Source organism: Lynx canadensis, chromosome E2, assembly GCF_007474595.2.
Source record: "Lynx canadensis isolate LIC74 chromosome E2, mLynCan4.pri.v2, whole genome shotgun sequence".
Lineage (NCBI taxonomy): Eukaryota > Metazoa > Chordata > Mammalia > Carnivora > Felidae > Lynx > Lynx canadensis.
In genome coordinates, this window is record NC_044317.1 from 1,141,036 (window position 1) to 1,166,483 (window position 25,448).

The 25,448-nt window shown below is 65.2% G+C and overlaps 1 protein-coding gene across 3 annotated transcripts; it reads left to right on the top strand.

Moving 5' to 3' along the window:
• Nucleotides 1-33: 33 nt before the first annotated feature.
• GALNS (galactosamine (N-acetyl)-6-sulfatase) lies at nt 34-25,371 on the top strand. 3 transcript variants are annotated; one of them, XM_030299844.1, is made up of 14 exons: nt 36-221; nt 4,572-4,695; nt 5,010-5,084; nt 5,954-6,056; nt 8,590-8,733; nt 9,633-9,699; nt 9,788-9,915; nt 10,249-10,388; nt 12,129-12,232; nt 15,265-15,401; nt 16,076-16,178; nt 20,481-20,602; nt 22,290-22,407; nt 24,555-25,371. In XM_030299844.1, exons 1-14 carry the CDS (start codon nt 78-80, stop codon nt 24,639-24,641), a joined length of 1,596 nt encoding a protein of 531 aa, XP_030155704.1. In that variant the 5' UTR covers nt 36-77; the 3' UTR covers nt 24,642-25,371. The 3 variants fall into 3 exon arrangements, with proteins under 3 accessions (XP_030155705.1, XP_030155704.1, XP_030155706.1); XM_030299845.1 differs by lacking the exons at nt 20,481-20,602; nt 22,290-22,407; nt 24,555-25,371 and adding an exon at nt 16,308-18,727 and having other exon boundaries at nt 34-221; XM_030299846.1 differs by lacking the exons at nt 4,572-4,695; nt 5,010-5,084; nt 5,954-6,056 and having other exon boundaries at nt 153-221.
• Nucleotides 25,372-25,448: the final 77 nt, after the last annotated feature.

Below are 25,448 nucleotides of genomic sequence, written 5' to 3' on the forward strand. Positions count from 1 at the left end.
CTCCCTGGCCCCGCCCCGCCGCCCGGCCGGAAAAGCTGCCCGCGCGCCGGTCGGTTCCTGCCGCTGGCCGGGGCTCGATGGCGCCGGGCGCGGTTGCTATGGCGTCGGTTGCCGCGGCGACGACCTGGCGGCTGGTGCTGCTGCTGCTGCTGAGCATCGCGGGGCTCGGGGCCGCGGACGGCCCGCGGCCCCCCAACATCCTGCTCCTGCTTATGGACGACGTGAGTGCACCCGCCGATCAGGCTCCGGGGGAGGACCCGGAGTGGGAGGGGCCGTGGGGGAGTTGGGGGGAGGGCCGTGGTGGCGAGAGACCGTGCGAGTGTCGTGGGGGAGGTGATGGGGGGGCCCTGAGGGAGAGAAGGGCCGTGGGGGAAAGGCCCGTGGGCTGGGGAGGGCCATAGGTGGGGGAGGCCGAGGGGGAGTGGGGGGGGGGAGGACCGTGGGGGGAGGGCCATAGGTGGGGGAGGCCGAGGGGGAGTGGGGGGGGAGGACCGTGGGGGGAGGGCAATAGATGGGGGAGGCCGAGGGGGAGTGTGGAGGGAAGGGCCGTGGGGGGGAAGACTGTGGATAGGCCTGGGGGGGGGGGGGGGGCGGGGGGGGAGGTGGGAGGGGTCTGGGGAGAGGTCGTACAGGTGGGAAGGGCCAAGGGCCCTTGACGGGAGGACCGTAGGTGGGGCAGACAATGGGTGGGGAAGGTGGGGAGGGGGCTGTGGGGGAGGAGGTAGCTGCCCCACGGCAGGAGGTGGGGCTATAGGTGAGGCTGTAGGTGGGGGAGGCCCTGTGGCACCCACCGGGGTGGGATTAGAACCCGGTCCTGTCATCAGTAGTCTTAGTGCAGTAAAGAGGAATTGAAGTGGCCAAGTCCAGGCCGGCCAGGGGACGACTTCTTCTCCGCCCTCCCGCTCTGGAAGGACAGAGGGGCAGCCGAGACTGGCTCTCAGCACCCGCCCCCCCCCCCCCACATCCCGTTGCCGTCTCCCCCTCTCGCAGCGCCTAGGGTGTCGGGGGCAGGGAAGGAGTGTAGAGCTGACCCAGGCCCCCTGCCCTGAGAGTCACTTTCTCTGTGTTTGGCCTGCCGGGTGTGCCCTGCCTGGGGCCGCTCCCGGCTTGCAGACACTTGCGGCCACAGGTCAGGCGTTTGTGGGTCCGAGAGCGGAGGATGTTAGCTGCGAGGTGTGTGTGCGGCCCCAGGGGCGTGGTCACCCGGGCCACTCTGGGGGGCCGGCCCAGCAGGGGTTCGCAGGATTTTTGGCAGCAGGCTGAGCTGTCTGTGCGTCCCCTTGTGACTTTGTCACCTTGCTCTATCTGCAGAAGCTGGGAGTGGAGACTCTGAACTTAGAGTGGGTTGTCAGGGAAAAGCGGGAGCACAGAGGGCAGGCCCAGGGTGCTCGACAGCGCTCAGGCCCCGTCCCTCTTGTGACTTGGCTCCTCAAACCCTCGGAAGGACTCCGCTTCGGTGTGAGTCGGCCGGCAGCTGCGGCCCTTGGAGAGCTTCAGGATGGCCGCGAAGAGGCCGAGGCCAGGCTGGTGAGGGGAGCGTTCAGCCTGGCCCTGACTTCCAGGGAAGGCCGGGGGGTGGAGCTTGAGTTCCATCCCTGACAACAGTGACTTAATCGGTCACGGCCTGTAGCGAACCCTCCGTGAAAACCGCGAGCAGCGGCAGCTGAGGGGTTCCAGGCTGGTACCTCCATGGAGGTGCCGGGAGGGTGGCCTGACCAGGGGGCAAGCAGGCTTCTGCCCACCCAGGCTCCCCTTCGGCTGTTGCGTCTGTCCCATCTGGTGTTCCCGAGTCACACCCTTTAGGACAAACCGGCGTCGGGAAATACGACGCATTCCTGGGCTCTGTGAGACGTGGCAGCCGGTCCTTGGGTTCCGTCAGAAGCACAGAGGCCTGGAACACGCAGCTGGTGTCTGCGGCGGGGCCAGCCTGTGGCACTGAGCCCCTCACCTGTGGGGTCTGATGCCAGCTCCTGGGAGGTGGGGCGGAACTGGGTGGTTGGCACCCAGGAGCTGAAGAAGCAGTTGGTGTGGAGAACCCCCAGAGTTAGTGTCAGAAGTGTTGCGAGTAGGGGCGCCCGGGGGCTCAGTCGGTTGAGTGTCCAACTGGTGGTTTCGGCTCAGGTCATGATCTCACAGTTCGGGAGTTTGAGCCCCGCGTCGGGCTCTGTGCTGACAGCGCAGAGCCTGCTTGGGATTCTCTCTCTCTGCCCCTCCCGTGTGCGTGCGTGCACCCTCTCTCTCTCTCTCTCGCTCTTTCTCTCAAAATAAATAAAAATGAAAAATAAAAAAGTTTTTCGAGTAAAAATTGGAATTTCCCCAAAAGGCAGACAGAGACCCTCACGGGACCTTTGGACCAGGGCCACGGGCCTCACGCAGCTGCCGGGAAACATTCAGGTTTCAGAGATTTAGCTCAAGAAAATGAACGTAAAGTCTCTCAAAACTTTTCCTTATTAAAATTGTGATTTCTTTTTATATATATATATAAAAAAAAAAAGAGTTCTTCAGTAGTCCTGAAGAAAGATCCCAGACACTTCTGTGGTTCTGCTCTCCGGGGGACACTGAACGTGCTGGTCTTCAGTGTGTGAACTTGCTCAGGGGACGGCTGCTCCCGAAGCAGGTTGTGGCCTCACGGGAGACCCGGTCCCGATGGCTGTGACAGAAACTCCGCTTCCTGGGGAACAACACGTCTTGCACACGCGCCCTCTGTGTCTCCCTGCCTGTGCCAGCCGCTCAGAGCCGGGTCCCCCGGAGGCTGGTGTGAGCAGGCCCCTTGGGCTGGCCACACTCTCCTGAAGGCTCACCCTTTCGGATTCCTGCCCTCCCCTTCTGTCCCCGGGCAGTACCCGCTCTCCTCGCCAGCGCCCGTAGCGTTTTATGTTGTAGTGTTTTGAAATGATCGTGTTTTGGGGACTCTGGGTCGAAATCCATTAACTTCTATTTCATCCTGCCTTTTCGAGGGGCTGCTGGAGGGCCCAGACGTGCACGGGTGACTGTGTTTTGTTGAAAGCGTGGCTTCAGGCCCAAGAGGTCCCAAGTGGTGGTGCGTGACCGGCACCGCGGTGCTTTCGCTTGAGGGGACTACGTGGGGAGCCCCCCACCCCCCGGACACCCGCCGTGGGGCAACAGGAAACTGTCACAGCCGGCTGGGAGGGTCAGGGCTGGGCTTCTCTCGTGCAGGTTCCTCCTTGTGGCTTTGGGGTTGCTTGGCAGCCAGAAGTCTTCCAGACTTCCGGTCGGCCAACATGGGTCACTTGGGACCTGCTGATGATAATCACACGACACGCACTCGGAGTGACTCAGGCGAGGATAGCAATTCCGTTTCTCCCAACCGGATAGGCCCAGCCGCTGTGGCTTCAGGCCGGCAGGATCCAGAAGCACGCCCCGTCCCCCCCAGCCGCGTCTCCAGGCCCGGTTGCAGGGTGCGCTGCCTTGATGGCTCAGGTGGCTTGCCTGAGTCAGCCTCGCTGGGGAGGCCCAGTGCAGGGAGCGGGATGGGGGCAGGCGTGACGGGGCCGCCTCGGCTCTCCCAGGTGGCGCCCGGCAAGGGCCAGGACCACAGACGGACGGCTGTGTCGGTGTCCCTCAGCGTGTGCCTGCAAGCGGGCAGGTCCCGGGCGGGCGCGCGCCCCAGGAGTTTAGAAGATGTTGGGAACGACCGCAGGGTCGGAGAGATCGAGCCCTGCGTGGGGCTCCATGCTAACATCGTGGAGCCTGCTTGGGAGCCTCTCTCTCCCCGTCGCTGTTCCTCCCCCAGTAGTGCCCAAGTTTACGCGCGCGCACTCTTTCTCTCTCTGTGTCTCTAAGTAAGTAAATAAATAAGAAGAGTTATCCTTTCTGTCCGAGTCCTGGAGGCCAGAGGGAAATCGGGGTGGCGGCAGGACTGGCTCCCCCGAGCCTCGGGAGGAGACTCTCCTGCCTGTCCTCTGGCTCCGGTGGCCCTTGGCCTTCCCGGCTTGTGGCCTCGGCCCTCACCCTCTCTCCTCCCACGGCTTCCCCGTGTCCGCATCTCCTGTCTGGACAGGAGTCGTTGAGTTTGGGGCCCGTCTCCCCCCAGCGACCCCACATCTTAGCGGACGACACCCGCGTTTCCAAATAGGAGGCGTGCGCGGGGTCCGAGTGGACCTGACGTTCGACCCGGGACCGTGTGGGTGGGCCGCGTTCTGTACGTGCACCCGGCACGTGACAGGCTCTGGGGCCGTCGTGAATCGCGCCGCCGTGGACGTTCGCGTCATTCGTGTGGTTGCACGTGGCGCCGGCTGGCCGTTCACCGGGTAGACCCGGGAGTGGAACCGCACGGGCGTGGGGCCACGCCGTGGCGAGCTTGGTGGGGAGCCTGGCCGCTTCTTCCTCGGCCTGGCTTTGCGCAGCAGGCTCAGGGTCTCTCGCTTCTCGTTGCGCGTAGATGTGTGTTTTGAGCCGCCGGCCCCGCGAGCAGGAGGCCGCCGGGCGCTGGGGTGTGGCTGGTGAGCTCTGCGGCTCGTGGGGCGCAGCGACGGCGGCGACGGCTTTCCTGTCGCGACTCCCCCGAGATGGAAGGAGGTGGTTCCACCTCTCTGTGCCGTCTCCTGCAGATGGGGTGGGGCGACCTGGGCGTGAACGGAGAACCTTCCAGAGAGACCCCAAATTTGGACCGGATGGCTGCAGAGGGGACGATTTTCCCAAACTTCTACTCAGCCAACCCGCTGTGCTCGCCGTGTAAGTTGGGGCTGGGCCGCGGGCACGAGGAGGGGACGGGCACCCGGGCGGCCCTGACTCCGCCGCTCCCGCCTTTCTTCCGAGCGGAGCGCCACAAGGGCTGGCAGGTGGGCACGGCCTTTCCCCCTGGGGCCCGGGCCCCGTGCCGTCACGGGGTTGGGAGGTAGAAGCCGCCCGTGGCCTCCTGGGACGGCCGCTCGGGCTGCAGAGATGGCCTAACGTGCGGCCCCGGGAGGAGCAGGAGGGCCGGAGGGGCCGGCCGTGGGGCTCGCGTGGGACTCGGGCTCGCCACGGTTTCTGTTCTCCCCGCGCAGCCAGGGCGGCTCTGCTCACCGGACGCCTGCCCATCCGCAGCGGCTTCTACACCACCAACGGGAGGGCCAGAAACGGTACGCTACCCACCGACGGCGTCTGTGGGCGCGGGGGGCCCGGGGAGGAGGGCTGGGGCTGGTCACCGTGGTCACATGTGACCTTGCGTCTGCGGAGTGGTGCCCGTCACCTGGGCTCGGAGGTGCTGTTCAGGTTGTAGCACGTCGTTTGAAACAGACCGTTGTGGTGCTTCCGGTCAGGATAGTGCATTTTGGGGGCGCCTGGGGGACTCGGGCGGTTGAGCGTCCGACTGCGGCTCAGGTCACGGTCTCACAGTCCGTGAGTTCGGGCCCCACGTTGCGCTCTGTGCCGACAGATCGGAGCCTGGAGCCTGCTTCGGATTCTGTGTCTCCCTCTGTCTCTGCCCCTGCACCGCTCGCACGTGCACGCTCTCCTTTCCTCTCTCTCAAAAATAAACATTACCGAGAAAAATTTAAGACTGCATTTTTTTTGAGTTTACCTATTCCATTCTGAGAGAGAGGGGGCGCACGCACGTGCAGCGGGGGAGGGGCAGAGAGGGAGAATCCCAAGCCGGCTCCGTGCTGTCAGTGCAGAGCCCAGCACAGGGCTTGAACCCCCAAACTGTGAGATCGTGACCTGAGCCGAAACCAAAAGTTGGACGCTTAACCGACTTGAGCCGCCCAGGCGCCCCCAAAACAGTGCATTTGAAGAGGAAGGTGGGGGTTGGTGGGCGGTCTTCTCAGGGACTCGGTGGAGGGCCCGCCCAGTCTCTTTCCGGCTGCAGCTGTGACGGGGATGGCCGGGCCCAGCACCCCTCCCTGCTCCTTGTACCCGGGCAACTTGGATGGTCGTGCTGCGGGATCTCGGGGGACCCTGGGGGAACAGGGGCATAGAGAGCCCGGGGAGCACACGCCGTATCGCCCTGCAGCCTACACGCCCCAGGAGATCGTGGGCGGCATCCCGGACGACGAGCTCCTCCTGCCCGAGCTGCTGAAGGGGGCCGGCTACGTCAGCAAGATTGTGGGCAAGTGGTGAGTCCTGACCCTGCTCTGGAGCGTGCCCCACGCCAGGGATGCCGGCGAGACGCTTCCAGGAGGCGGGTCCTCGGGTGGGAGCGGGAGTCCGCTGTCCTGCTCCCACGTCACCTTCCCGGCCGCACACCCTGCCCCCTGCTCGTCTCCCCTGGGTGCCTGTCAGTGCGGCTCGTCCGGCACGGGTGACACCGTGTCGGCAAGCACAGGTGCTCTGTGTGTGGGTGGCGTGAAGAGGCAGCGGGAGGTGCCGGGCAGCCCCTCGGTGTGGGATCGCCGGGACCCGGCGATGGGACCCCGGAGGCTCGCGTGGCTGTGCGTGTTCGTGCCAGAAGCAGGGTAAACGGCTTCTTCCTGCCCGGGGTCCCCGGTGCGCAGCCCTGGAGGGGAGGTGTGGAGGCCGGGTGTTCTCTCCTTCCTTTCCCGAGTTGCGGGGCTCTTGGAAAAGAGCAGGCCCGCTTCCTACCAGGAGCCTCTCTGGTTTTCCAGCCCTCGTGGCCCCCCCCCGCTGCACCGGGGCCCCTCTGGCACTTGCTGGCACTGCTCTGCCCGGGACGGGCGCCTTGTCTGTGCCCCTCGGGGAGGGGGGTGCCGGGTGCACAACGCGGTGGTCACGTCGACGGGGGGTCCACGGAAACCGGAAGAGTAAGGGTCAGAAACGCAGGAGCTCCAGAAGCTGCCTAACGAACGCGTTCTCGCTCCCGTGTCCGGCCGGGAGCAGAGCTCCCAGCAGGTGGCGGCGACGGGGCAGAGCCGGTGGGGCCCCCGCACGGCCCCTGGTGGTGCCGGGGAGACTGGCAGAGGGCGGGAGCGAGGCCTGCGGGACTGAGTCTGGGCAGCGCCCAGCCCGGCAGCTCTACCCCGCGTCCCGCAGGCCTCCCGGGCGGGGGCCCGTCACAGGGCCATACTGGGTATTGGCGGCCGTGGCCGGACTTCCCTGACCTTCCTCCCGGCGCCCGTCGTCCAGAATTCCTCGGCTTGACCGAGTGCAGGGGTGGGTGCGGCCAGGACTGGAGCGAGAGGCTGCTTGGGCCGCAGGCTGAGCGTGGTCGCCGGACGGCTCCGCGTCGGCAGGACCTCGGGCGGGTGTTGCCGTCAGGCAGAGGCCGCGCGAGCCGGCGCAGGCGGGCAGGCAGGGGTGCCGCGGCCGGCCCGTGTGGCCTCCTCCCCGCTGGGGCTGGAGGGCGCTGTTAAGTAACGGGGCGCTGTAGCGGTGCGCCCCGGGAGGACGGGAGGCGCCGGGAGGGAGCGCGGAGCCGGCGCTTAGGTTTCTGCCAACAGAGAGGCCCCGGCAGAGAGGCGTGAGGTCGGCGCCCGCCGTGTGGCGTTCCGGAGGCAGAGCGTTTTAGAGCTAGCCGTGGGAGCCGGGCCCCGAGACCTACGTTTCCTGGCATCTTCTTAGACTCCGTTGCCGGGCACCTCGGCTCTGGCCCTGTGTGGCTGCCCTCCCCCAGCGCACCGCACCCTCCTCGAGCAGGTGACCGAGCCGTGTAGCGAGCTCACGGTGCCCTGGCATCCGCACGAGCCACCGCGGCCCTTCGGAGCAGGGGGAGGGCTCCCCGGGGGCAGCAGAGGAAGGACCCTCTGTTGCAGGGACGCTGTGCGCGAGCTCGCATGGTCACGAGAGCATGTGTGACCCCCTTCCCCGGTGGGGTCGCCTTGCTCCCCAAGAGCACGGGGCCAGGGTGCACCACACGCGTCTAGCCGTGCTCAGGCACTGCCGGCCCCTCCGACGGGCATCTCCCGTTGGCAGGAGAGCCTGACATTCGGTGCCCCAAGAGGGAGGGTTGTCAGGGATGAGCGTGTGGGGCGGGGTCGCCTCCTCCTGATGCCTACAGTCCAGAGCCTGGTCCGGGGAGAAGCTCGGCCGTTGTCCCCCTGTGGACACACCCACCCGCATTTGGGGCCAGGGCGCTGGCTCGGTGAGCAGCCCCGGCGGGTCCTGGCCCTGCCCCAGTGTGTGATGAGGTCAGGTCCCGGCAGTCAGTTCGCCCAGGGCCTGCCGGGCCATCTTTGGGGGCATGATTATCGGTAACCGGGAGAAGAGGCTCTCGATCGATGACCGTATCCCGAGAGGTTGGTACTTACCTCACTGGGACACTGCCTTCCTCATACGCTCGGGGAGGCTGAACCTACAGACCCGTCCCGACAAGTAGGAAAAGGCTGGAGGAAGCTGGAGTGTGGAGGAGGGGCTGCGGTCCGAGTTCTGGGTGGTTCCGGGTGGGTGTGAGGTATCCCACCCTGCGTCTTCCCAGAGCCCTTCCTCGCATCCTGGAGCCACGCGTGGGCGCGCTGCTGTGCCTGGCACCCTCTGTGGCCAGTGCCTTCTGCCGTTGCCTGTCGTGGGGGGTAGGCCCGGCGCCCTCCTGGAGGAAGAGGTCCTGGTGTGTCTGGGGCTTAGCGCACATTGGGCAGGGGAGCCGCACTTGTTTCCTGAAATGTTCCGTGAAGGCAAGGAGTTGTCGTCTGTGGTCAGAGCCCTGGGGCACCGCTGAGCAGGGGTCCCTGAAGCGTCCTGGGTTCCTGTTTCTAGGCATCTGGGCCACAGGCCTCAGTTCCACCCCCTGAAGCACGGATTCGACGAATGGTTTGGATCCCCCAACTGTCACTTCGGACCTTATGACAACAGGGCCAGGCCCAACATCCCTGTGTACAGGGACTGGGAGATGGTCGGCAGGTAACGGGTCCCTCCCCCCCGACACTGAGGGCGGTGGCGCCCGGCCCCTGCCCGCCCCCCGTGCTGCCATGGGGGCAGGACGGAGGTTCTGGGACCGCCCGCTTGCCAGCGTGCCCGGGCTCTGCTTTGTCAGCTGGTGGTTCTGCCCGGGGCTGAGGGACTCGGGGCCTGGGGTTGCTGCCTGAGCCACACCTGCAGGGCCTTAACCTGGAAAAGGTTAGAGCCGTGACGGCGACCAGAGCGCCTCCCCCGAGCAGGTGTGTTCGCCCCGCGGCCGCATCGGTAGCCGAGGCTCGGTTCGAGCCTGTCGGCCGCGCTGTTTGCCTGCCCCGGATTGGCCCGCGGCCGCGCGCCGGGGCACCGTGGGGCTCGGCCCTTCCCTGTGAGCCTGCCGGGGGCGCTCTGCTCCAGGAACCCCTGGTCTGGCCTGTCAGGCCCTGGTCTGTCTTGGGTTTCACGTGGCTTCGTGTTGCTTCCTTTTTCATTCTGTCGTGTCTTGGGTGGGAATTCTCGTTGCGTATCGTGGGCCAGAAAGCTAGGTCACGTCCTTGCCTCTTTAGCGGCCGTGTATCGACACAGTCGCGTGGCTCAGAGCGCACGGCTCGGCGGTTTCCGGCACAGTCTTGGTGCCGTGCAGACACGGCCCCCGGGAGCTGCCAGCGGCCCCGGGTGACCATTGACCCTCCTCTGCTGTCCTCTCCCCCTCCGACCTTCTCTCAGATGGGGGCTGCCAGGAGCCTCGTCCTCGAGCCGCCGTGGCCTCAGGAGCAGTGCCAGGATCCGCTCTCGTTTAACGCATCTTTGTTTTGAACGAGGCCCGTGACCGCCTGTGAGGTCGTGGAGGAGGAGGCTTCCCTGGGCTGAAGTCTGGTTCTCGTCTGGGTCTGTGTCCTTGTCAGATACTATGAGGAGTTTCCAATTGACGTGAAGACCGGAGAAGCCAACCTCACCCAGGTGTATTTGCAGGTAAGAGAAGCCCGGGCTGGGCAGGCTCCGGGGCTGGGGGCGGGCAGGCCGGCCTCCAGGGCACAGGAAGGTGGTGTGTTTTCCTCAGGAAGCCCTGGATTTCATCAAGAGGCAGCAGGCGGCTCAACACCCCTTCTTTCTCTACTGGGCCATCGACGCCACTCACGCGCCTGTTTACGCTTCTAGGCCTTTCTTGGGCACCAGCCAGCGAGGGCGGTGAGTCCTTGGTCATAGAGACACAGACCCCCCCCCCCCCCCCCGGCTGGAGGGTTCGTCTGTGCTTGATCACCTCCAGGGACGGGGCACTCGGTACCGTTGCGTCTTTAATTAGCGTTCACAGAGACTGAAGCCCCCTGCTTCTTTGACGCTGTCCCTCGGCCCGGGTTTCGTGGAAGGAGGGTTGCAGTGGCCTGGTTGGCTCTATCCTGGGGTGCCTCTGAGATCTGGAGTTGTCCTCCCCCTCTTCTCTGAATTCAGCCAGGCTGTTGTTGTGTTGTCCGTCCCGGAAGTCAGGGCCTCGCTGCTTGCTGATGCCCTCTTTCCCCGTAGGTACGGGGATGCTGTCCGGGAGATCGACGACAGCGTCGGGAAAATCCTGGGGCTTCTCCAGAACCTGAGGATCGCGGAAAACACGTTTGTCTTCTTCACATCTGACAACGGTGCCGCCCTCATTTCTGCTCCTAAACAAGGCCAGTGTTCTCACACCGTCTCCCGCACGGCATGTCTGAGACTCTGTCAGGGACCCCTCCTGGGGGCCCTCGTCCAGTGGGAACCGACGGGACAAGGCCCGAGAGCCACACTTGGCCTGGGCCTAGTCACACAGGAGACCGGCAGGGGCCACCCGCCACGTCTCACGGCGCCCCCTCCGCCCCTGAAAGGCTGGGGCATCTCCAGGCCTCAGGGCAGGTGGTGTCTAGGAGGGCAGGGGTGACCCCCTGCCCCGGAGTGCTGGCTTGGCTCCGTGAGGGGGCCTCCTCAGGGCTGTGGCCCCTGGGCCTGCTCAGCGAGCTCTCGGCCTGCTCCGTCTCGTAGGGCAAGGGTGTTCCACCCTGGTGTCCTGTAAGAGTCTCAGCCGCCCCCCCCCCTCCCCCATCGTGGCACGTCTCTTCGTCCCATTTTCCTTTAAAACACCAGAGCCTCAGCAGGGCCCTGAGTCACTCAGAGGGCTCTGGAAGGAAGGCTGCAGGGATCGGGAAGCCCTCCGGGGACAGGCCTGGGTGGGGAGGTGCTGAGGGACCCTGTAGCTGGTGTCCGTGGGGCAGACAGGTGCAGGCTGAGAAGGAATCGTGTGTCGGTGACGGCAGCGGTCGAGGGTCCGGCCTGGCTGGTCTGGGGCCCCAGGCGGGCCATGTGGTGCCATCCGTGGCCCCCGGAGGGGCTCCATCCTTGGGCAGGCTCCCCTCGTACAGCTGATGGTCCCAGAGGTGGGGGCGGGGTGCCAGCCCCCACCCGGCTCGGCACCCCGGAGAGCCTCCCTGCCGGCCGCCCTCGCTGTGACCACCAGCCTCCCGGGCCCATCTTTGTGCCTGACTTACGGAATGGTTCACGTGCACGGGATCCACGTGTGTATTTTTATGAGCGCAAATCTTTGTACTCCTCGCACAGCTTGAGGAGCAGGACTGGGTGAGCCGTGGACCCTCGTCGGCACTCTGAGCCCCGTGAGCCCCCCAGACACAGCACATCCCGTCTTCCTCGCCGTCCCGGGATTCGCACGCCTGTGCGCGCAGTGCCTGCATTCCCTCCACAGCTCCTCTCCCCAGACCTGCCTGCACCAACGGGGTGGGGTTCGGGTCCGGCGTAGGAGCAAGCCCCAGGGGTTACTGCCCCGTTTTACTTTCCCCCATCTCAGGGGAGACCAGGGTTGAGGGAGCCCCGGGCAGCTCGTGCTGGCAGCCGCGGTCCTCCACGTGTCCTGCTGGGGACCTTCCTTTGTGCTCTGGGGCTGGCCGGCCGCTGACGCTTCCCACAGGTGCAATTCAGGGACCACCTGCTCGGAGGGGGACTTCTCAGATGAACACCCCACGGGACTCGGGGTGATGTGTCTTAACTAGACCCCAGCCCCACACACAGGGGTGCTAAGAAGCCCCACGCCTGGCAGGTGACTATAAACCCCAGTACCCTGCTCTCGGGGAACACGTGTCGTGGCCCTTGCTCACAGCACTGCTCACGTTCTGAATCCGAGCGGTTGCTCAGCACCGGGGACACGATGTTCTGCTTTGAGGCGTTCTGACCTCGAACTTGAGCTGTGAACCCTGCGCCGGTCCCGTGTGGAGGTGCCTGCGTGTTTCGGCAGCATCGCCCCGAGGGGCCGGGAGGATGGGGGAGGGGGCCGTGGCAAAGAGACGCCGCCTGAAGGCGAGCGCCCGGCAGGCCGTGTGCCACCCTGGGGACCGGGGTGGCGTCTGACGGGCAACCCCCTGTCTCCCTAGGTGGTAGCAACGGCCCTTTCCTGTGCGGGAAGCAGACCACGTTTGAAGGTGGGGTGAGGGAGCCTGCGATCGCGTGGTGGCCCGGGCGGATCCCTGCCGGCCAGGTGAGTCAGAGCGGCCACCCCCCAGGCCTCCGCGGCGGCGAGACTCCCGGCGCCTCCCAAGGCTGAGGTGGCTGGAGGAGGGCGAGCGGGGCGGGCCGCGGCGCGTCAGGTGCAGTGCGTGGCCGGCCTGAGTTACACCGAGTGAAGCAGACTTTATCAGAGCCTTAGCGTGCTAACGGGTGTCGCGCACACCTGGAGGGCTCAGGGCACGCCGAGTTTCTAAGACCCTCATCTGGCCGCGGAAGCTTCTCCCCAGAGCGTGTCTCCCGGGCCACTGGTTCCGCAGGCCCTCCGAGAGACGGCAGCCGCTGGGCGGTGTGTGCGGCGTGCGAGGGCAGACCGCAGCCTCGTGGCCTGGCCCCTCGTGGCCGGGCCGGTGTGCGTCCTGCCGTCCCCTCTGGCAGCCTCTTCTCCTCGGAGCACCTTCAGCTGAGAACCACGTTCAGCGTGCTGTGTCCCTGGGCGTTTCAGTTCAGACTCCTGGTCCCGGGGGCGTCAAGGCTGACCTGTGAAAACACACACATCGCCCTGTCTTACCTGGCCTTCCTCCTCTTTTGACGAGCCCCAGCGCTGGTTTCGGGTCCGCCCTCACAGCAACACCACGAGGCCTCCCGTGACACCTGTGGCTTCTGTCACACCTGCCAGGCTTAGTGGCCTACACGACAGCCTCGTCCCTCGGGCGGGGGGTCGGGAGACCAGCACGGGCCTCGCGGGCCGGCATCGGTGTCACGGGCCCCGTTTCCTTCTGGAGGCTCCCGGGAGGATCCGTTTCCTCAACTTTCCCGGCTTCTAGAGGCATCCACGGCCCCTCCCTCCGTCGCCCAAGCCAGCAACGGCCCGTCGAGTGTCACCTCGTCACGTTGACTCTGGCCCTCCCGCCACCGTCCACCGTTAGGACCCTGTGGTGACACTGGCCTTCCCTGGGGCTCCAAGGTCAGCCCCTGTTTTCAGGTCGGCTGCTTGGCAGCCTTGGTTCCCCTCTGCCCCGTAAGGAAGCGTGTTCACAGGATCCGGGGATTGGGGTGTAGACGTGGCGGGGGGTGAGTGGTGGCCTGCCTGTTCTCATCACCACCACTGCCACCGTCGTCGCCATCACCATCATCGTTACTGTCACCGTCCTCCTCCTCCTCACCACCACTCCCGTGCCACACGTTAGCACACCGTGGCCGAGAAGAGGAAGTCACTTGTCAGGATCTCCCAGCTAGGAGGTGGCAGAACTGGGAGCAGAGCCCTGGTGTGGGGCACGAAGCCCACCCTCCGTGGCTCCCGACAGCCACTCCTCCCTGGGACAGTGTCCACGGGGATCCCTGTCCCAAGGGGAGGCTCCAGCCTTTGGGATCACCCCCCACCCCTCGCGTGCCTGGCTTCTCACCCGTCTGGGCCCTGCTCCCGGAGGAGAGTGTACCTAACAGAGCCGTGTGGCCCTCCCTGCACTGGCCCGTGGCACGTGTTGGAATTGAACCGGACAGCTTGCGGTGACACCCTGTCATTTGTGCCCGCGGTTGCAGATACTCGGCCCCCCTTTCGCATCTGGTAGCACGACTTGACGAGTTACAGCCTTTTTTTCCGGAGCGAAGTCTCGGGAATGCTGGGAGAAGCGTCCGTGACTTCCTGCCACGTGCCCGCAACAGACCTTCTGCGTTTTCTCAAAGACGTTCTGTGCACGTTGAGAGTTTCTGTTTTTCAAAAGAGCTTCTGTGTGCTCCCGGCTGTCCTGTGCTCCTGAGGACGTCAGACACCCCGTCTTTCCCATCGTGCCACCTGCACGGCACCCTCCTCCCCGTTTTCCGCAGACGGTTAAGATATCTGGGTTTCTTTCTTTTCCTTTGTTGGGTCCTAAAAGAAGTGGCCAAGGAGAGAAGCCACAGGAACGAGATAAGGCCGGCGGCCGTCTCCTCCCTTCTGCAGGGAGGCTCACAGGCCTCGCACCAAACCTTCACAGGCTCGCACCAAACGCTGACCGTCCTGCTCCCCCCGCACTGGGCAGCGGCACCAGGGACGCGAGCAGCCGTGGCCTGTGTGCTCGGTTTCCACACGGAGTTGCTCGTGGCAATGTCACGTGATAGCCCTGAGGTGACAGTCCCCCGGGGCGCGGGAAGCGGTGGCTAAAGTCCCGCCAACAGCGTGTGCACGGGGGATGCCTGCCTCGCCAGACCTGCCAGCAGACCCCCCGGGTCTCCCCACGGACCCGGCCGTCACCCCCAGATCGGACTTGAGGAGAGCAGGGGCCGCCGATGGGAAAACCCCGGGAGACTCCAGAAGAGGCAGAGCCGCGTCCGTGGAGACCAGCAGGCGCCCCGACTCCGAGGCCGCACCTCTCTTCAGGCCCGTCCTGCTGCTTGTGTGGAGTTAGGCCGTTCGTTCAGGGCCAACGTAGTCTCTGCAAGAAAAGTCGCCGTCCCGTCCGCTCGCCCTCCCGTCAGCCCCGGCCAGGCGCCCTCCTCCCTCCTGCTCTGGGCCTCGGGGGTCTCTTTTCCACTTGTGCTCAGACCTGATCTGGGAAGTTCCCTGGGGTTCAGTGTTGAGATAACGGTGACGGCCTCGAGAGGGCAGACGTCACCCTGCTGGACCTGCCGGCCTCTCCCCAGACTGTCTTTTCGCTTCTGTCTGGTTCTCGTTCGAAGCCGCTGCAGCTGTGAGGGCTCGGGATGGGCCTGGAACAGGGCCTCGGCCCGCTCCAGGGTCACGTGGGCCAGCTTGAGCCCCCATCGAGGCCTAATCTCCCAAAGCCACTCTCCCAACGAGAGGGCTCCTCCCTCCTTTGCAGGGTCCCCAGGGGTGAGAGTGTGGCAGCCACACGTGAGCCCGCCCGACCCCCAAGGACGTGAGGGGTTCCGGGAGGGGCTGAAAAGGCGGGACCCGCGGCGAGGTGCTGGGCCGGGGCCTGTGGCCGTGCGAGTGCGCACCAGGCGTGGAAGGCCGCTATCTGCGTGCGTGCTCCGTAGGGTTGTGACCGCGTGCCCCTTGCTGCCCCTGGCGCCGTCTGGTCGGGGCAGGGCATCCTGAGCACGCCTCCGCCACGTCCCTTTCAGGTGAGCCACCAGCTGGGCAGCGTCATGGACCTCTTCACCACCGGCCTGTCCCTCGCGGGCCTGGCACCGCCCAGCGACAGGGCGATCGACGGCCTGGACCTCCTCCCTGCCGTGCTGCGGGGCCGGCTGACAGACAGGTGGGTTCCAGCCGGGTGCTGCACCCCAGCTCCAGGTGACGCACAAAGCAGGACTCCGTGCCCCGCCGGCTCTCAGCAGAGGGAGGATGTGAGGGCACCGGTGGGACTTCCTGTCTGGTGGACGGGATGCGTCCTGGCACGGGAGCCCCGGTCCTCCTGAGACCGTTCCTAGCACCCAGGGCCCCGCCCGGGGCGTTTCCACGTCGGCTCTCGGGGCGGAGGGCCCTCGTTCCTGCCTGTGATGGCTGGCACTTGTGCCTCAGGCCGTGGGAGGGAGGAGAGACTGTTCTCCCCAAGTCTCCGGGCACCCGGGCCCCTGGAGCCCGGTCCCGTCCTGCGCCCCACCTCTGTCGGGTCCTTCGTGTCCAGGCTCAGCTTCTCTGCAACGTGACACTGGCCCTAGAGCTCGCGTCTTGCTGGGGAGGGGGCCCCGGACGTCCTGGTCCCAGCAGGCTGTCTGCCCCAAGATGCGGACCAGAGTCTCTCCCAGGGCCTGGAACCCAGGCGGCCGACCTTGGGGGCTCACCCCCAGCAGCCTTGTGGACCTGCTCCCCCGCGTGCCCGGTTTGAGCTCGGCACGGTGGTTTCTGTAGAATTTCGATATAACCGCACACCCGCAAGTTTCTCGTGTCACCTGACCTCCTGTCCCCACCCCCACCCCCCTCGCCAAACAGGCCGATATTTTATTACCGTGGCGACACGCTGATGGCGGTCACCCTCGGCCAGTACAAGGCCCACTTCTGGACCTGGACCAATTCCTGGGAGGAGTTCAGACAGGTGAGGGGGCTTAGGGCGGCCGTGGGCTCCGCTTCCCACACCACCTTGTCCTTGGGAGGACACCTCGGGACCAAGCGGGCCGGCTGGTGGCCAGCCCCAGAGGCCTCACCGTGGGCCCGCCGTTAGCAGGGCTGGTAGTGACACGGCGTGGCAACAAGGACAGCTCCTCAGGAGCCGGGACTCCCCTCCTTGGCCACCCTACCCTCTCTGAGGCCTCCCAGAGCCCGGGGGAAAGAGTCCTCGGAACAGGCTAAGTAAGCCTTAGGTCGGAGGGCTCGGACCCAGGTGAACCGGGTTGCCTTCCCCCGGCACCCCCAGCACTTCCTGTCTTGTCCCCTCCCCCCACCTGTCCAGGTGCTCGGTGGCCCCCCTGAACGGGCCGCTGAAGCGTCTGTGTCCCCGCGTCTGCCCGAACGGCGTGCGGGCGGCTGCCTGGTCCTGCCCCTCCTGGGCCTCAGCCCCCACCTCTTCCAGGCATCGCTCAGGGTGGTGCCCCCGCCCCTCTGAGCGTCTGGATCTCAGGCACAAGAGCGGCTTTCCTTTTGGAAGGAAAAGCGGCACGAGTTAGCGACACACCCGAATACGAGGGCGCTGTGTGCAAGTCAGGGCGCGGTTGCGGACGTAAGGGCTCTGGTGCCCGGCTGATGAGGCAGACGGCCGTGGCTGTGGGGCCGCCACGCACAGCCAGACAGCCAGAGCCCAGGACAGCGTGTGCCTCCTCCCGGGTGGCCCAGGGCCTGGCCAAAGTCCCTGACTGGCCTTCAGAAGCGAGGATCGGCACCAGGTGAGCTCAGCTGGACCGAGTGAGCCAGGGCTTCTCTTCTGGACTCTGACCCCGGGGGTGAGCCCAGAGGAGTGTCCTGCGGGCCTCCAGACTCACCGTGGTAGCAGAACGCTGTTGGCACAGGGCATGACAGAGCCCTGTCCCCTGGCTCGTGCTTTTAGCACCAGCTCCCCCAGCACGGGATCTCAGCACTGAGCCATTCAGCCCTCCCAGCTTGTGGCCGCCTCTCACCTCCTCTCCGTTCGTCCAGGGTCCCTGCTCCTACTCTCCCTGCCCCCAGCTGAGCACCTGACACCCTCCCCCCGCCGTCAGGCAGGGCTGTGTGTGGTTCACCCCTTAGCTGCTCAGAGTCTCAAAGGCCACAGGAGCACCCGAAAACCCAGAGCCTGGCCTCGCGGGGACCTTTGGGGTTAGCTGTGTGCTCTAACTTCTCCCTGCCCCCACCCCCGTGGCACACGTTGGCTTCCCAGGGCTTTCTAGGGCCCTGTTGCTGGTTGCTGGGGAGTCCAGGCGGTCCGGGAAACTGCCACTCGGGCCTCCCTGTGGCTCCCTCCCTGGCCCTGCAGGCTCGGGGCACCTCTCGGGGCAGGGTCCAGTCCGCTCTGGCCCAAGTGAGACACGTTCCAGCTCCCGCCCAGGCCCAAACCCAGAAGGGCCGGGAGCTTCTTTCAGAAAGGGTGTTGGAAAAGTCCAGAAGGTCCTACAGGCAGAGCAGCCTGTGTACCCTGTCCTGATTTGACCGCCTTTACAGCGGGGTCAAAAGTGTCAGGAGAGGCCGCTTCGGCATAACCAGGTGGGGGCCCGCCCTGCTGCTGGTGAGTCACACGCCCCTCCCCCGTCCACAGTGCTCTGAGGGTTTTTGTGGAAGCTCCCCGGTTGGTTTGGTTTGCACGGCTTCATGTTCTTGGGAGACCAGGCACACAAAATTTTCTTCCCCCTCCCTGTGCTACACAGGGTAGCGGCAGTGGGTTCACCCATCGGGGCTGCCCCACGGCTGTTCTGATGGCCCTTGTCCCCGCAGGGGTCAGTGTGGCCCAGGGAGCGTGTGAGGGTGGAAAGGGCCCAAGAGGAAGGGGCCCCCTGCCGCCACCGGCTGCCCTCCCTGCTCCCCCCAGCACCAGGGGGACTTCAGCGGCCCACGCCGGAGGACAGCTTTGTTCAGAGGCCACGTGCCCGCCCTGCTGGGGCCGCACAGCCAGGCCTGGGCTCCCGGCCCGAGGGGGAGAGAGGCCTGGGGTAGTGGCCCAGCTGGGGCCTGCGGGTCTGTGGTCCCTGGGTTTGGGGGTCACATGCATCCACCTTACTGGCTTCCCGGCTGTACGCCCGGTCCTGGGGCTCGCGGCAGGTTTGGGGGGAGAAGGGTGGAGGTCTAGAGGCGGGGCGGGGAGGAGAGGGAGAGGTGGGGAGCATCTTCCTAGTGCCAGACCAGATGCCACTGTCCCTACAAGTGTGTGACCTCCCCAGCATAGAGGTTGGCTGAGGCCCTGGGAAGAGTTGTGTGCAGGGAGGGCGCATGTGTGCACGTGACCTTCTGCACTTGCGGACTGCATCGCACACGGCTAGCCGAAGTGCACGGTTCCAAAGGGCAGGCCTGTAGAGGAGTGCGCCCTGCTCCCCGCTCTGTGCGCTGCGCTGGGCTCTGAGGAGGGAAGGGGCCCCCGGCTGCAGTGCCCCAAGGGCAAGGCCTCCCTCACAGAACAACTGTCACGAGAGAGATCCTCTACTAATTAACGGGATCTTAATTAAATAGCTTATTTGATTTGCATCCAAATGATAAAGGGTGTTCTGTCTAGACTCGGTGCTTCCCCGACAGCTGCCCTGCATTTTCGTGCTGAGGGTGGCCCGTGGTTAAATCCGTGTCTGTTCCCCGTTACTTGTCCCAGAATCCAGAAGGCCAAGGAGCCACCCGCTCTGGAACCCACTTGGGTATCCGTGGATCCGTAATCGGTTGCCCTCGGCAACTTAGAGTGCCCTTACTTTGCCAGCCACTGACTCAGGAGTCAGCTCGGTGCAGATGAGTGGATTTCACGGGCTCCTGGCCTCTCTGCTTTATTGAAAAGCAGAGTGTTAAGGGTTCCACTGACAGCTGCCCGTTCCGGACACAGGCTCAGAGTGTGTGCCCGTCCACCGCGCTGGCGCCTGCAGAAAGCCTTCCGGCGGCTCACGGTTGAGAAGCGAGCTCACGTGTCTGTCCCCCAGCCCCTGGTTGTGGAGTTAGCGTGCACAGGTCATGGCCACGTCACGGCCACCTCTCCAGACCCTGTAAAACCGGTCCTGTGTTGGCCGAAGACCAGTGTCGAGCTACCTGCAGGACCCTGAGGTCACCAGTGCGTCAGGACGGTACAGCCGACATTTCCCGTCCCCAAGTCCAGGAGTCCCGAGAGGCAGCCTGTAAGCCTTGGGGACAGAGCTGCAGACTGGGCCGCAGCTTCTCGGGGGGGCCCCAGGGCCATCCCAGGACGTGGACAGACTCCCATCGCCCCGTGACATCCCCTTTCAGATGCACATCAGAAGCTGCCCCTGAGAAGGAGCCGTGAGGGCAGAGGTGGCCTAGGGAGGGTGTGGGGCCGGGCCCGTCTGGGGGGCCGTGGGCCACACGCCCGAGCTTTGACATACGCTGGCGGCCTTTTCCGGTGTGCTCGCGCGTGTCCGCTGTGGTCTCTTTCGGTCCCTGCCTGTCACCTGGGCATCTGGGCCGCCACGGGCCTCGCGAGCGTTTCCTCCTGGCTTCTCCTGACGCTGACGAGGCAAAGGAGTCTTCCGGGTGCTGAGTGCCGGGCGCGATGTCTGCCAGGCAGACAGGGTGGGGGAGCTTTGCCCCGGGAATCCGTGCCAGTCAAGATAAGAGCCGGGCTGAAGTATTTTGTGTGTTTTTTAAGTGATAACGCTTTTTTTTTTTTAATTTTATTTTATTTTTTCAACTTTTTTTTTTTTTTTTTTTTGGGACAGAGAGAGACAGAGCATGAACGGGGGAGGGGCAGAGAGAGAGGGAGACACAGAATCGGAAGCAGGCTCCAGGCTCTGAGCCATCAGCCCAGAGCCCGACGCGGGGCTCGAACTCACGGACCGCGAGATCGTGACCTGAGCTGAAGTCGGACGCTCAACCGACTGAGCCACCCAGGCGCCCCAAAGATTTTATTTTTTAACTAATCTCTAGACCCAACATGGGGCTCAGACTCACGACCCCAATTTCAAGAGTCTCATGTGCTACCAGTTGAGCGAGGCAGGAGCCCCTAAAGAGATTCACCTCCCGCCAGAAACGGGCCTGATTGCTCAGCAGCCCTGAGGCCCAGCGACGGTGGTGGACAGGTGCCCCTACAGGATGGCCACCCTCCCGCGTGCTCGTCCCCTCAGCACCCCCTCGTGGAGCGTCCCGGGGTGCAGCACGCGGGTCACGGCTGCTGCCGGAACGGGATGGACCGGCCGGCCTTGCGGAGCTCGCGGCCACTGCCTTCCGGGCCCCCAGCGCGCGTGCAGGCACACACAGCACTCCCCGCCCTCCCCGCCTCTCGTTTCAGGGCGTTGATTTCTGCCCCGGGCAGAACGTGTCAGGAGTCACCACCCACACGCAGGAGGAGCACACGAAGCTGCCCCTGATTTTCCACCTGGGACGAGACCCGGGGGAGAGGTACCCCCTCAGGTGAGCCGGGGGCGGAGGCCTTCGGGCTGCCAGGGCCCCGGGCTGGCAGGTGTAGGCACTGACCGGCGGGCCGCGCGCTCTGAGCTCTGCTCTCCCCCCCCCCCCGTGCTCCCAGCCCCCTGCTGTCTGGCTCCCGCCCCCACGGTCCGCGTGGCCCCGTCACGGGACCCCCAACCCGAGCTGCCTTTGGGATGGCAACAGTGGGGGGCTGGGGGCCCGGGCACGGGCGGCGCCAGCCTGGGAAGATCCACCCTGGGCCCCTTCACCCTCCGGGCCGGGACCGCGCTCCTGCCAGTGAGACTCCAGGATGAGATGCTTCTTGGGACCTGGGTCCGGCTTAGAGGCCCGGGATCACGGGAAGGAAACAGATAGGCCGTGGGTGAAACCACGTGCCCCACGTCTACCTGCAGCAGAACCTCCTGCGTGGTCTTATTGGCAAGAGGGACTCTGTAGAGGTGATCGTGGTGAGGGTCAAAATGAGATCACCCTGGATTAGGATGGCCCTAAATCCAGGGAGAGTATCCCTGGGAGACAGAACGGGATACGGACACGGGAGAGGCCACGTGGAGATGAAAGCAGAGGTGAGGGGATACGGCCACGGCCAAGGGACACCCGGAGCCCCCGGGAGCTGGACGAGGCAGGAAGGGCCCTCCCCTGGAGCCTCCGAGGGGGCACGTCCCGCCTGTATCTCGGCCTCCAGCCCCCAGAACCGGGAGGGAAGAGATTTCTGTCGTCAAGCCCCCTTCCGCGGCCACCGGTTACTGTAGCTCCAGGACACTCACTGGTGGGAGCTGGGAGCCCCCCTCACGGCTGTCACACGCCAGGGAGGTCAGGAGCCCAGGGCCGTGTGCAGGTGGGGTCGAGGATCAGGCTCAACCAGGGGGAGGCTCGGAGCAAGCAGTCTGAGCCCCGCTCCTGACCCCGGAAGTAACTTCAGAGCCAAGACGCAGCAGGACCACGGGAGCAGGTGGCAGCGCCCAGCGTCGGGAAGAGCCGCCCACCGCACCTCTGCTCCGCCTGCAGCGGCCTTGACCGGCTCCCGGTCACCCGGAAGTTACGTGCGTCAGTGTGCACCATCCCCTCGGGCCCTTGTGCCCGTGCTCCCGACAAGGAGACCCAGACCCAGGGTGGGACACAGTTCTGGGAAGAAGAGCCTGGGGCCACCGCCCGGCCCAGAAGGGCTCACGGGCAGACTGAGGGGCCTCCCGGGCTTCCCGCGTGCGCTGGCACCCCGGTGCCGAGTAACCGGACCAGTGAGCCTGCCGAACGTGGTTTAAGCCGATCCTTCTCAGTGCGTTTGGCCAGAATCGCGGAGACCTGCTTTGAGAAGCTTGTGGGTCTGCCCCCGCTACACGGATCTGGGCCAGAGGGACCAAGAAGGTGGGGAAGGTGCCAGGAGCCTGCCAGATCTGGGTCTGCTCGGAGGTGCCCGTGACCCTGGCGGTGCCCTCGGTGGTGCCGGCCAAGGCTCAGGCCCGGCGGAGTGGGGCGGGAGGCCTGGCTGCTGTACTGTCACCTGGCTGTGCCTGCGGCCGCGTTTGTAGGGAAGGTTCCCTGAGGTGCACGCCTGCCGCGGGCCAGTGGCTCCAGCAGGGACGGCTCCTTCAGTCCCCAGGCCCGTTCCTGGCCTGCTTGGGTGGCCTGCCCGGGCCTCCCTGCTTCTGTGACCTGGCGCTGTCACCTCTAGCTTTGCCAGCACGGAGTACCTGGATGTGCTTCGCGGGATCACCCCGGTTGTCCAGCAGCACCAGAAGGCCTTGGTCCCCGGACAGCCTCAGCTCAACGTGTGCAACCAGGCGGTCATGGTAAGTGGCTGGCAGGCCACGGGCCGGGCGTGCCGGGGGTGTCCCGAGGGCCCCGTGAGGTCCGCACCCCCCAGGGCATCACCGTCCTCCCCCCCCACGGAGCCGTCTGGGGCCGCCGTGAGTTCCAGCAGCCGGGGTGATCCCTGGGCAGCGTGGCAGGACCCCGGCAGACCGCACGTCTCCAGAGGCTGCCGGAGCCCCCCTGTGGCTCCCGCTCGGGCCTCACAGGCGTGACCGTTGTGCACGACAGAGACGCCAGGCCCGTGTGGGGCAGGGACATGCCGGGCTGATGACCTGGAGGTCCCGTCGGGGACAGACCTTGGCTCCTGCGGGACCCGCCTGCGAGTCCCGTCCCCGTGACGGAACGTGTCTGTGCGCGCCCTGCTCCACAAAGATGGGCGGTTCAAGTGTCCCGGTGTCGGCAGCACCCCGAAACCCACAGAGCACCGTCGGGATGGCTTAGCCCGGCTTCCCAGGCTGTCAGCCCCTCCTCCCAAGCACCCCATCCCCCAGACCTACCACGTGATTTTGAGGAAGCTGTGGCCTGGAGCCCAGCAGGCTTGGGGGAGTCAAAGTGCAGGGTGGGGGCGACAGGGACAAAGCGTGCCGACCTTTCCTGGCGGCGAGAATGATCATAGTGCGGACAAGGCTGCCTCCTCAGCCGGGGTCAGTGCAGGGGTGGTTTTGTCGCTGTTGTCCCCGTCTGGGGCAGTGTGTCCTGAGGCTCCCCAAGGAAAGACACTCGGGGCGGGAGCCAGCAGGGCCGCCTCCTTCCCTCGAGGGCGCCAGGGGCTGTCCAGCTTCTGAAGTCACAGCAGTGGGGCAGGAAGGTCCCCGTCCCAGGACCACCACGGAGCCTTGGGTCCCAGGAGCCTGAGAGCCCCCCTCACGCCCCGCCCACGGAGTAGCCACGGTTGCCCACTCCAAGCCCCAGCTTTAATCTTTCTGTGCAAGCCAGCTGCCCCCACCCGCCACGTGCTGTCCACTGGGGAATGCTGTGCAGACGCACACTGGGTCTTAGGGTGGCAGCGTCCTCTCCCACCGCCTGGGGGTGGAGGGACCCGGCTGGGGCACTGTCGCAGCTGGCTGCCCCTGCACCGGGGTGAGGGTGACCCTCTCAGCCCCACACACCCCACGAGTGAACCGGAGACAGACTGGAGCAGTGTGCACTGGCCCCCAGACACCCAAGGGAGCACTGCCCCTGGAACACTGCACGGATCTACACGCCTGTGCAAAGCCCTCGGCCCTCGCCACACCCTGGACGGAGGGGGGTCCTGCCTTCTGCCCTCAAGCCCCGGCTCAGCCCTGCCTCCACTGTGTCAGGCCAGTGGGGACGAAGATTCGATGTGGTGTCCTTTGACAGGATCAGTCCTGTGCAGTCTATCACAGCCCTTGAGTAGAGCCTGCTGTCGTGGTACACATGAGACACCAAGGTGCCTTTAAGAATCGTGGGTGCTGGCTCCTCCTGGCACCCCAGACTGGCAGTCTGCACCCAGATTTTCCATTCTGCACACCCTGTCGCTTTGCTCTGCCTCAAAGGTTGAGAAGAGCTGCTTTCTCCAAAGCTTGCCCTGTCCTGGCGGCTGGCCGCACCCTGCATGGGCAACCAGGGGCCGTGTGATGCCATCTGGGGCAGGAGGGGACTTCCCCGGGGTTCTCCCTGCCGTCGAATCTCTGATTCAGTAACACCCTCTGGGGCCCCCTCTCAGAAGAGTGCCCCCAGCACGATTCTGAGTCTCCCTACCAAGGCACAGGAGCACCCCATGGGCAGTGGGAGGACACAGAAAAACAAGCGAGCCTCCCTGTCTGGCGGGTGTCTCTCGCTGGAGAACTATGGCCGTGAAGAGAAAGTCTGGACGTGAATATGCCTGGCCAAGTTGCCACACTGAGTCGTTGTGCTGAGACAGGCCAGCTCTTCCCCAGGTGACGGCTTTCTGTAGAGAACCTTGAGGCTGTAAGGAGTCTCCTCTGTTAGCCCTTCCTGAAACGTGGCGCTACGGCGGGGACAGGTGGCAACCTGGCCCATGGCTGCCCATACCCTGGACCCTGAGGCCAAGGAGGAGATGGGGCAGGGCAGGAGTCTGGACACTACTGAGCCTAGAAGTGTTAAGAGTAACTCAATGTTCTCTCTTAATTCTCCTTGCCAGAATTGGGCGCCCCCAGGCTGTGAAAAGTTAGGGAAGTGCCTGACACCCCCGGAGTCCATCCCGGAGAAGTGCTTCTGGCCCCACTAGCACCTGCTCGTGTTCCAGTCAGGCCTGGGCTCTCCTACTGGCCCTGCAAATGCCTGCGGGGAGGAAGGCTCTGGCCTCAGGGCTCCTGAGCTGGAAGAGCCCCAACTGTTCTCTGCCCTGCCTGCGCCAGACAGACGTTACCTACAGGTGACAGCAGGACCTGCACGTGCCCGCGGTCTCCCAGCCCTCCTCCTGGCCCACCCCAACTTGCCACGGCAGCCCACAGCCTCGGCCCAGCCCCAAAGCTGAATGCACTTGCTCAGGGCCCTGCCTCCATCCCGGGATCCAAAAGGCGGAGCTGTCCCCTCCCATGTGTGAGTCCCACTGTCAAAGTTGGCCATGCCAATCCTGCTTGAGCCCCTTGGCACCATCCTGCTAGGAGGGAGTTGTGAATGTGGAAGGGGGGTTGGCAGCAGCCAAGGAAGGCCTCCCTGGTCCGGTGAGGACAGAGGGATGCTAGCACCTTCGTTTTAACACCTACCTTAGGGATGCTGTCCTGGTGCCCTGCATGGCGAGCGGGTGCCTCCCTTCCAGCCGCCCGTTACCTGGTGTGGCACGGTGCGGAGAGACAGCGAGCGGGTGTGGACGCCAACCTTACCCGCCCCGAAGGCGTGTGGAGCCGCCTTCTAGTGGGGTTTTCACGTCTCTGCCGTTGTGATGCCAGAGCTGTACCGTTCTAAGACTTGGGAAATGATGGTGAAAAGTTCTAGAATAAAGTTAACAGGCCTTTTTCCTTTTTTTTTTTTTTTTTTAATAAGGATTTGACCCTTTGCGGAAGTGGGCGGGGTGGGTTTCCCTCTGCCCCGC

Excerpts from the sequence above, each read along its gene's own strand:
- GALNS (XM_030299844.1), top strand. The coding sequence starts at position 78 with ATGGCGCCGGGCGCGGTTGCTATGGCGTCGGTTGCCGCGGCGACGACC. Across the intron at positions 6,057-8,589 it reads AGCAAGATTGTGGGCAAGTG|GCATCTGGGCCACAGGCCTC; the intron begins GTGAGTCCTGAC and ends TCCTGTTTCTAG. Across the intron at positions 12,233-15,264 it reads GGCGGATCCCTGCCGGCCAG|GTGAGCCACCAGCTGGGCAG; the intron begins GTGAGTCAGAGC and ends CGTCCCTTTCAG.